Below are 11,853 nucleotides of genomic sequence, written 5' to 3'. Positions count from 1 at the left end.
TCAAAAGCCATCGGTATTTTCCGATTATCGATGGCTTTAGCCACCGGTAATTAAAATTAAAACCCCTATCCACCCCGCTACCCCCTGCCCCTTACCCCCCCTGCCCCCCCTACCCTACTGCCCACATCCCCAAGACCCCAACCCACCGCCGCAACCAATCCACCTACCATGACCACCGGTAACCCTCATTTACCTACCATGATCACCAGCAACCCTCATCCACCTACCACCACCTCCGCCATCTCCATAAACCCACAAAAATAACCAATAATTCACGAAAATCAACCACAAATACTAGTGAAAATCAACCACAAATACTAATGAAAATCAACCACAAAAACCAACGAAAATCAACCATAAAAAACCCACGAAAATCAATCAATAAATTCAAAGAAAATCAACCAAAAAAACCCTCAAAAACCTACCAAATAATTCAGCCACATAACCCACGAAAATCAATCACAAAAATAAGATAATCAACCACAAAACCCACGAAATTAATTACAAAACATATGAAAATCAACCACAATACCCACAAAATTAATTACAAAACATACGACAAAACCCACGAAATTAACCTCAAAACATACGAAAATCAACCACAAAACCCACTACTCCAAAACCCACGAATATTCAACCAAAAATAACATACCTTTAGATTTTTTTTCACTTCTTAGGGTTTAAATGGTCAAATTCGACCATAAAAACTCATGGTCGATTTTGACCACCAAAAACCACAATGTCGCCGGATTTCCCACGAAAATCCCAAGAACACTATCGATAAAACCGAAGAACCTTTACAAAAAGTGTAAAACAGAAAGGGAGGAGAGAGAAGAGGACGAGAGAAATAGAGGAGAAAGAGGAGGAGGAGGAGTCATGGGAAAGAGAAAGAAGGAGAGAAGAGAAAGAGAAGAGGAGCCGTGGGAGAGAGGAAAGAGAGGGAGAGATGAGAGAAGGAAGTGGCGTGGAAGAGAGAAGGAGAGAAGAAAGAAAAAAGAGGGAAGTGGGGCGCCCCATTAGGGTTTCAGACTTTCAGTACTTCGCCTAGTGTTTATTTCTTTTATCTTTTTTAAAAAAAAAAATACCGATGGCTAAAAAGCCATCGGTGAAATACCGATAGAATAAAACCATCGGTATTTTTTTTTTACCGATGGCTTTTAACCATCGGTAAAAAAAAATCCAATCTTCTTTTAAAAAATAAGATTTCACCGATGGAAGGAAGTCATCGGAAAAAATATACCGATGATTAGGCCATCGGTATTTTTGAAAATACCGATGGCTTGATAAAACCATCGGCAAATTATATTTTTACCGATGGATTTTAGAGCGCGTATTCTTGTAGTGAATCAAGAAGAGAGAAGAGCGGAAGAGAATTAGGGTTTGTCAGGAAAGAAACTTAAACTCGTGATACCATTAGAGAAAATGAGAATATTTGTCGTAGCCTTTTCATTCATCAAAGATTAGTATATATACAAGAGAGACTTCTAGGTTAAGCTAAAGCTATACTAGGAAAGATATACACTAAATATATATGCAAGATAAATACAAAAGATTATTTACATAATCTAACATTGAGGACTCGGTAGTCAATCGTATCTCTTAGATTAACATATTTTAGTCTTTCAAACTTAGGGCCAGTTGGATCTAGTTTTACACTTGGATTGTATTAGTTGGTCAAACCCTTGTTTAAATATGGGTTATTTAATTCTTTCGCCAAGATCAAGTGTATTAATTACTTTGCATGTATTGTTATCGTACTACGTACATACTATACAAGTTTAAGTTTATCTTGGAAATTTATTAATGTGATTGGTTAGTATATTTATACGTACTTTTTCAATATGAATTGAAGTCATAGGTAGTGCATTGTAATCATGACGTTAATGGTAGCTTTTTTTGTTTTTGACAAGCAGCAAATTAGGAGATTTTATTAGATATTCTCCTGTTAATGGTAGCTTACTTAATACTTACATCATAATCATTCAATTTACTTTGGTACCAGTTAATAATTAATTTGTAGTTCGATGGTAGGCTGGCTAGGTGATGTATTACTAGCTAGCTAGCTAGGCTTAATTAACCATTTATAACGAGCAAATGCATTGTATATTTTTTTTTTTTAAACCAGCAAATGCATTGTATATAATAAGTATAGGTCTTGTAGTTAGTTTAAAATTTGACTTTATATGATTTGAAAGAAATACGTTACTGCCCTTATTTGGAAGAAGCACAACAAGAGACATTGCACAATAAAACACGCTAAAATCGATGAAGTTTTACTTAGACACGTGGGATTGGACCATGCGCATAGCTCATAGATCGAGCCTAGATAATCCCAAATCACATAAACTCCGTACGAATCACAGCCCACAACCATCTTTAGCGCCACCGTCACACCATAATATTGAACAAATTAAAGCAAATAGTTAGATACCTCATACATGCAATGGACGTACCGTACATATTATATAAACTATGTTGATTAGCATTATATGCAGGTCACATACATAAAAAGGAATTGAATTATCCAACAATGATTAATTATCCAACAATATCAATAATAAAATTAGTTTATGAATCCGATTTAAAACACCTAGGGTATAACATTTTGCAGGCCAAAGCAGTCCCACCAAATTTTGGCTGCTTTACTTTTGCACTATTTCTCACCAGCTTTGACCAATCTGTGGGCGCAACCTTGCATAAACTGTCCAAATTTTGGGAGTTTAATCATATATTATACCACAGATTTCTAAATTAATTATTTTATTTCTAACATGAATTTTGTAAAGATTAGCCTTTTGTATTAGAACTAATTAGAACAACAAGAATAATACTTAACCACCCATAACATTATAGTTCTTTTAGCATTTTATTTAACATTCCCAATTTGTCTTTACTAGTTTAATTAAGCAATTTGTCTGGTACACATTATATTTTTATAATTTATTATGGAATCTTCATAAAGCTGAAATATAAATATATGCTCAGTTATTTAATTAGTTCTTGTATAAATTTTGAGGGAGCAGGTACTGTGCAATTGCAAGTTGCAATACTTGATCTATTAGTTTACCCTGTAGCAGGTTAATTTGCTTTGATCTCTTGTTAATTCCAACAATTTTGTTTAGATGTTCACTACTGTCTATAAAAGTTTCCCTAGTCAAACCGTACTAACCTATATTTTTGTTATGTTTGTATATAGTGAGTCACAAAAGACAGTATGTTGACGAGATTTAATTCCAATCTAGTTCGTTCTTAGATGTCATTTTCTAACAACTTGTTCACCGTTTTGGATTAAGAACAAGTAAAGCTCCGTGAAGACTAGATAAAGTAAAGGGACGAAGACTGAGAAACACTAGCTAGCCCTAATTGATTTTCTTCGACATAACCCTATACGTGACAAATACATTGATCTCTTACTATAAATTAATTAATAACCTTAATTATACAGGTTTAATTAGATCAAGACATACCAATAAGCTCACATAAGTAAAGTTCATGATGAATTGATTATGTTATTCAAGTACTATTGACAACTACTCTGTAATAACTAGGGGTAAGCAAACACATGTAACAGACATATAACACCAGTAGAAAACTGTTGGATCCATGAATTTAGACACGTTCATAACCGGTTCTAACTCTAATTCCTAGTTTCCCAAAACCATTTTTGGGTACTCGGTGAAATCAGATCCAAAACTAGATCCTCGTTGGAACTGGTTAGTTGCAATGCTAAGTACTTAGTGAAAAACTAACTAGGTACCCATTGGAAAGGAATTGAATTGTCTTTATAAAATAGAATAAAGTAACCAATATCCGTATAAAACAAACTATTTTTTACTTATTTAATTAAATTTTAATAGGATATTTTGATCTAATATCAGCTGTAGTTGGGCTAACAAATTAAGGTGAAATTCAAGTGAATAGAACATAAACATTAGAAGGAAAAAAAAAAAGTCTTCACAATACCAAAAATATCCTTCCAACAATGAACTAATCAAATCCTACACACATAATCATTCACTAATCTTTCTTATTATACAACACTAATGAAGTCTATTTTACCCTTTATTTGTGAAAAAAAAAATAAATAAAACAATCAGCCAAAGAATTTCACGTGCAATATATGCTGTAGAACATTAAGGGGCCTATAAAACCCCCAAAAATGTTTCTAAAGAAAGCACAAAAACATTAACTTTGATATATTATCTTTCTTAGTCTAGCTTAATAACCATCCCACTTCCTTTTGTTGCCCAAATATAGAGAAAAAAAAAAAAAAGAGCTTGCTTTGCATTTGGTGGGGCGACCCATTTTATAGCGATGGCACTAGAAGCAGCCGTTTATCAACAAGACCTTTTTAGCCATATTAATGGCAACAAGGATAATTTCTACCCTTTATTATTAGAACCTTGGTTTGATAATAATAATATTACCAATATTAATTACAATAATAATGATACTTTTTTTTTTTATGATTGTAACAATATTAATGATAGTTGTTACTTAGTTGAGAATAATAGTAATAATAATGATACTAATCAAGTAGATTTTGATTGGCATTCTTATTATTATTCTCATCATGGAGTAGTTAATAATGATGATGGTATTATTCCTCCTACTTCTAGTGTTGTTAGTGATTTACCACCATTGAATAGCTACGATCATGAGTGTTGGAGGTTGGCTAACTCCTCATCCCCCGACGAAGAGCGCGAGCCAAAGGGGGTGGAGGGTTATGATGATGGTGTTGCTATGGAGATGGTGATGAGGCCGAAGCAACGACGTCGTGCTAGAGCTAAGAAGAATCAAGAGGAGATTGAGAATCAAAGGATGACTCACATTGCTGTTGAGAGGAATAGAAGGAAGCAGATGAATGAGTACTTGAATGTGCTTAGATCTTTGATGCCTGAGTCTTATGTTCAAAGGGTATGTATAATCTTTTTCTTTCTCCTATTTTCTCTTAATTTATCTACTTATTCTATATACATTATGATTATTTTTATGTACACTATGGCATCGTAGCTCATGAGGCTTGTCCCTAGGAGAATAGAAGGTCAATTATGTGTAGCCTTTTGTGTACAAAAAGCTACCGTCTTTAATAATTGTCATGTCACTAGTAAAATTCTCATTATCATAGTTAAAATTATTTTTTGAACATAGAGAGTAATTTAATGCGTGTTGTGTACAACTATGTGAGTTAAGGTTGATTATTAGAGGGTGAATTAAATGTGTGATGATCAATTTGAAGTGAATAATTTGTCTCCTAGATGTACAAAGCCATATATCTTGATCGGTATACACTATTGAGAAGCGTAATTTGAAGTACATATCAAGTCCTACCTTTTATGGTTAACCTTATATTAATTGTTACCTATGTTTTCATTTTTTAATAATAGACCAAGTTCATACAAATTTTAAGGGCAATGTTTGCTTTCTTTGATCTCCCAAAAATAAAGAGGAAAACTTTTATAGACAAAAAGTTCTTTAAATTTGAATTTGATTTTCACCCTCATTTTGTAGAAAATTGGATCTCCTTATCCACTATTAAGTTCATGATAGTATATATAATTCTTGCATAATAATTTTGTATCAAACTAAAATTTATAGCTTAATCAATTTTTTACTTTATAATTTCTACAAGACATGCACTTTATTATATTTTAATTCAGAGGAAATTTTATATGGAAATGCAATGCTAAACCTTTATAAGGGGAATTGATCCCTTAGACTATGCTCTCGTTAAGTCGTGATCAAAAGTGCCAAAATCAATTTTTGAATCTGAAATTGAATTATCAATTTCCCTAATATATGTAATTAAGGCAAGGAGATCTCTAGCTCTTCCTAAAATGGATCAATTTGAACAAAACAATTTTTTTTTAAAAAAAGGCAAGCAATGTGTAAGCCAGTAAAAAGTAAAAGCTAACCTTGCTTTTACTTTTCATTTTACATATTAAAGGGAGACCAAGCTTCAATAGTTGGAGCAGCAATCAACTTTGTAAAGGAGCTAGAACATAACGTACAAAATTTGAGTGCAAAGAAGCAAATGAAAGAGAATCTCGAATCAAACGGTAACTCATCAAGCTCAACAATGCCCTTTGGAGAGTTCTTCACCTTTCCACAATTTTCTAGCAATAGCAACGTTGATAATGAAGATCAAACAAAGGCTAGCGACGCAACAAGCCCTCAACAACTTGATCATGCTAGTGTTCGAGGTAGTGGTGATAGTGGTGGGTTGGCCGCGGATGTAGAGGTGACAATGGTTGAGAGCCACGCACACCTTAAAATAAGATTAAGGCGTCCGCCTAAGCAGCTATCTAAGCTTGTGTCTGGCTTGCATAGTTTGAGGTTGTCCATCCTACATCTTAATGTCAACACTGCTGATGATGGAGTTGTCCTTTACTCTTTTAGTCTCAAGGTTTGTAAATTCTTAACCTACCTTGCTTAATTCAATTCCTTAGCTTATATTAATGAATATCATTTTCTCTTGAATGCTCGACATTAAATGTAGTTATGTACGTAGTGTTACTATTGCATCTAATCTCTATGTTATTTCTTCGATTTAATGTGTGACACTAATTGTGTCAGCCACACGACATTTCTACATATAGATAATTTTTTTTGGTAATTTTTTTTGTATAAACTTGTTTAAAATGGATAGAGATTAATATCTAAAGATGTACCTGTGGTCGATGTGATGCATGTAATTAATTAAGTCTATATAGCTATTAGGAAATTTGATAAAATTTGTGCTAATATAGATGTTTAATTATCTCACATAAATTATGATATATGATTGCAGGTAGAAGATGAGAGCAAACTAAACTCCGTGGATGAAATTGCAAGAGAAGTGTACCAATTACTAGGTAGGATTCAAGAATGAAGAGGCTAGCTAGCTAGGTTTTTTTTTTTTTTTTTTTTTTCCTTTTTTAAATTATATGTAACTGTTGATTAATTAGTCTTTATTTATGTGTTTCTTTATAAAAGCCAGCAGTACTCTTATTAGCTGGCTGTCCAATTATATTTCTCCAACCAATCTAAACATTTTAATCTTTTTTCTTGTGATTAATCATGTACTAGCTAGCTAGTATAATGTCTGTACTTCCCAATTGCAATTTGTGGCTAATTTTATGGTCGCATATTGTCGTTTATAAGCAAGTAATTAAAGCATGTCTCTCGTTATTTTGCTAGAAATTATAGTTTTGTGCATAAACTAAATTGCTTCATTAGTTTTCCCTCTTGATCTCTCATAATTGTTACAATTGAATTAAGGTTATTACATTTATATAATAGTAGGATTTACACCTTTTTTTTTTTTTTTTGAAATATAGGATTTACACTTTTTAAATTAAGGTTATGGCATAATCTATATATATTACTCCCTCTGTCTCTTAATCATATATCAGTAATAAATAAAGCCGGTCTCGCAGCCAGGCCATGAGACAGCGACATTTGGCATTCCAATTTTTTGCCAAGTGTCACGCCACATAGGCAACAAATAGGTATTATTGTGAGACGTATAATGTTAAAGGATAGATTTTTTTTTAAGATAACAATATTGTATAGAGTTTTATTATCAATATAGTTCTAATATTTCATATATACAAAATTAATCATAACTTTAAATACATATCCTATAACTCGATTCTATTTCCATCATAAAATTCGTTTTAAAAAGCTCTTTAAAATAAGATCCATTTACAATATATTTAATCTATGTAAAAAAATAATAGAGAATTAGTAAAAATAAGTTTTAATTAGTTAAAATTATATACTTTTAAGTTCAATAAAAATAAGTTTAAGTCAATAATAACATAGATTTCTATTTATAAACAAAACTACAAAAGTACACTATTTTATAAATATAAGCGATGATATCGTATATAAATATCCTGCATTATCAAAAGGGATTATATGAAACAATTTGGGAATCGCCCGGACACAAAACTAGTTGATGATAAATTCAAACTTGTGAGTGTTTGGTTGAAAGAGGATTAAAAGAGATGTTTGATTTTAAAAAAACTAATTTATGAAAGCTGCTTGAACGAGTTTTTTTGGAATAGATGTTTGTGAATATACTATAAAACTAACTTAATATGACTTCAATTTATTCTACCCTAAACTTGGTCAAATTTACTTTATCATTCACTAAGGATTCTCCCATCTTTCATACCAATATATTATTCCAATATTATCAACTATCATTTTACTCAATAGATTAGTAAATAACAAGCAAATATTTACTAAATACTTTAATTCATAAAAAAAACTATTATGATCGTTTGACAACCAATTTAATACAACCAGTTAATGGCTAACAGCTAGTAGCTAATTGATAAACCAATTAACCACTAACTCTTTAATTCCCAAACAAAGCCTATATCTTCTCAAATTAATCAATAAAATTTCCAATTTCCATCAAGAAAATAGAGATAGATCGATTTATTAGAGAGATAAATTTATCACAATAATACCAACACAAACTATTGGCTGCGGCAGTCCGCACCCAATAGTTCGTGCGGCAGCCCCTTCAAACACAATTACCACTGAAAACTCACCCTCAAACTGCTCCAGAAGGAAATCTAAGTCTGCCCCACCCGTGTCTCATCCCCCTTTCTCCACTCTCTGTCATAAACATGACCATGCATACTTCCCAAAACCCTCAGACACATTTCCAAGCAATGGCCCAGAATAAGATTTGGTGCCTATTTGGTGGCGATTTGGTACGATTTGGTGGTGCGATTTGGGTGCGATTTGGTGGCTACTTGGTGCGATTTGGTGGTGGTAAATTGGGTGCAATTTGGTGTGGCTATTTAGTGGTGGCGATTTTGTGGCGATTTGGGGGTGGTGTGAATTTGGAGGTGGTTGGCTGCAGTGGTCAAGCGCCGCTGTTGTTTGTGTCAATTGTTAGTGTTGAAGCGGCTGTTGTGGCGCAAGTGGTGGTGGTGGTGGTGGAAAGGGAAATGCGGTGGAGGAGAGGGCGGCAAGTGGTGGTGAAGTGGGTGGTGAAGAGTGAGGGAGTGTGCAGAGCATTTCGAGTTTGGAGTTTGAGTTTGAGTTTTGAGCATTTTGGGTTGTTGGCTGATACATTATTCATTTGAAAGAGAGAGAAAGAAAGAGAGGAAGAGGGGGAAAAAGGAGAGAGAAGGAAATCAAAATATATTGTATGTTGTTAATCATATTAGCCAACAAATGATGCATATCAACCATTAAAATGAACATATCAGCCAATTGATGTTTAATATCAGTCAACATTAGGGACATATCAGACATTAATTAAAACGTATCAGTCAACATAAGGAACATATCAGCCAATAAAAGGAACATATCAACCAACAAAAGATACATATCAGCCAACAGAAGGAACATATCAGCCAACAAATGAAGCATATCAGCCAACAAAAGGATGAAATCAGCAAACAAAAGTAACAAGTAAGCCAACAAAATAAACATATCAGTCAACACAATGAAACATATAAACCTACAATTAAAATATACATATCAGCCAACAAAATAAAGATCTCAGCCAACTAAAGAAACATATCAGCCAACTGGTGTCTTATAGCAACCAACAAAAGGAACATATCAAAAATAATAATAAAAAAAAAAAAAAAAAAAACATATCAGCCAACAAAAGAAATATATTAGCCAACACAAAAACTATACCAGCCAACAAATAAAACATATCAGCCAACACATTAAACATACTCCCTCCGTTATTTTTATAAGCTAGAGTTACTATTTTCGTCCTTTTTTTTTAAGCTAGAGTTCCATTTTTGGAAATCTCTTACAATTTAATAATATATCTTTTACCCACTAATGTCCCCACTCTTTCTTACTATATCATTTCTCACTCATCCGATGGTCCCCACTCCCTCTCACACTACTTTACTTTTCAATAAAATAATAACCTTATCTACCCCACTAACATCTACTACCTCCGTTTACTATTATTTGCAACAACCGTACCGTTCACGAAGGCCAATGCAAAACTTTTAAAGCATGGTTATTGAAATATAAGGGCATGTAATTAAGTATTAATCCTACATATAAAAAAAAAATAAAAAAACCAGCACCACCACCAAAATCCAAAACAAGAACCACCACCAAAGTGAAACGCTAAACATCGCCCGCAATTTACCATATAAAGCCCACAAATATGATATGATTTGACCATTATGCCCTTTTTCTAAAATTGAAATAATCTCGGTGTAAAAAATGTGGAGCCGTACTGGCTCGCCGGGGGAGACCGGATGGCAGGCCGGAGATGCGGAGGACGCCGAAGGTACGTCGTCGTCGACGGAAAACGAGGTAAGTCACCGTTAAAATTCACGGTTTACCGTCGGAGTGGCTCCGGCGCCTAGGGTGGACGCCCAAACCGTAGCCTAGACGTCCAAGCCGGACGCCAGAACCACCAGAGTGGCGTCCAGCCCAGACCACCAGACTGGCGTCCTGGGCAGACGCCACTCCACTGGGTGAGGCGGCCCTGCCAGGCGCCAGTCCAGTGGATGTGGCAGCCCTGGCAGACGCCACCTTTAATAATTAAATTTTTTTTTCTTTTTTGATTTTGTTGTTGTTTTTTATTTAATTTTTTTGTAAAAAAAAAATCGAAAATGATTTTTTAAAAAAATTCGAAATGGGTTTTTTGTAAATTAAATTTGAAAATTCGAAATAGGTTTTTTTAAAATTAAATTTGAAAATTCGAAATGGTATATTTTTAAATTTAGTTTGAACATTCGAATTGGGTTTTTATAAAAATTAAGTTTGATTATATATAATTATGTTTTTTTTTGTGTTAATTCTGTGGAAATATAGAAATTAAATGTATTATCCGTTAAATGTATTTATTGTAATATATAATTGATGCAGGAATATGGTGGAGACGGAAATGATTACAGTGGGATATTTGGACATGATGGTCCATTCGAAGAAGCTCAACCGGCGATTGATTGGGCAAAACAGGTTGCAATTGCAGCTGGATTTTGCTTGGTAGTAGCAACTCATAAATCTCAACGGGATGGTAGAATGGATCGCATTTTGAGATGTGACCGTTATCGCAAAAGAGAAGAAAGAGATTTTCGTACAGCCACTCGGTTTGACACAAAGCGGAAAGGTTGTGGGTGTGAGTTCAGAGTAAAGATTCGACAACTACGGAGTCGTGACGGTTGGGAAGTGATAGGTTACTCTAAATGGGGGTATCACAACCATGAGATGATAGTATATGAAGAGGGTCATCGACAACTGAGCGGCTTAAGTCCTGCTGCGAAACTAGTTGTGAAAGAAATGAGTGATGCTCAAGTGAAGCCTGCTAAAATATTAGCATCTGTGTTAGAGAAATTTCCAGAAGACCATCCAAACCGAAGACACATCTACAACGTCAGACAACAACTCAGGTTTGAACGGTCAGAGGGAAGGAACCCTATACAGCAGCTGTTACACCAGGCACAATCACGTGGTTACCTGTTCTGGTTTGATTCTGATGAAGATACAGCGGAGGTGACTCATCTTTTCCTTGTGCATCCTGATTGTGCTGATATGATCAAGTCTTGGCCATTTGTGATTTTGATCGACTCAACGTACAAGACAAACAAGTACAAGTTCCCTCTGGTTGAGATGGTTGGGATGGCTCCAACGAACCAGAACTTTCTGATTGGTCATGCAATCATCAGGGATGAGACGGCTCCAAGTTATTATTGGGTGTTGGAGAAGCTGAGAAACTACATCGGGCCTAATGTTCATCCAGCAGCCATCGTCAGCGACTGTGAGGGAGGTCTCTTTGCCCCCATAGCAGAGCTGTTTCCCGAATCGAACCACTTATTGTGCACATGGCACATCAACAACTGCGTGAAAGTGAAAGCCTACAAC

The 11,853-nt window shown here is 34.4% G+C and overlaps 1 protein-coding gene across 1 annotated transcript; it reads left to right on the top strand.

Moving 5' to 3' along the window:
* Nucleotides 1-3,756: 3,756 nt before the first annotated feature.
* On the top strand, nucleotides 3,757-7,246 carry LOC110736958 (transcription factor bHLH94-like). Its single transcript, XM_021917297.1, has 3 exons — nucleotides 3,757-4,917; nucleotides 5,948-6,406; nucleotides 6,791-7,246. The coding sequence occupies exons 1-3, from the start codon at nucleotides 4,315-4,317 to the stop codon at nucleotides 6,869-6,871; spliced, it is 1,143 nt and encodes a 380-aa protein (XP_021772989.1). The 5' UTR covers nucleotides 3,757-4,314; the 3' UTR covers nucleotides 6,872-7,246.
* Nucleotides 7,247-11,853: the final 4,607 nt, after the last annotated feature.

This window comes from Chenopodium quinoa, unplaced genomic scaffold, assembly GCF_001683475.1.
Source record: "Chenopodium quinoa cultivar QQ74 unplaced genomic scaffold, ASM168347v1, whole genome shotgun sequence".
Classification (NCBI taxonomy): domain Eukaryota; kingdom Viridiplantae; phylum Streptophyta; class Magnoliopsida; order Caryophyllales; family Amaranthaceae; genus Chenopodium; species Chenopodium quinoa.
The sequence above is the reverse complement of the archived record's forward strand: the minus strand, read 5'-3'. Positions and strand labels throughout refer to the sequence as shown.

Coding starts and splice junctions, on each gene's coding strand:
- LOC110736958 (XM_021917297.1), top strand. CDS start 4,315: ATGGCACTAGAAGCAGCCGTTTATCAACAAGACCTTTTTAGCCATATT. Junction 4,918..5,947: donor CTGAGTCTTATGTTCAAAGG/GTATGTATAATC, acceptor TACATATTAAAG/GGAGACCAAGCTTCAATAGT. Junction 6,407..6,790: donor TTTACTCTTTTAGTCTCAAG/GTTTGTAAATTC, acceptor ATATGATTGCAG/GTAGAAGATGAGAGCAAACT.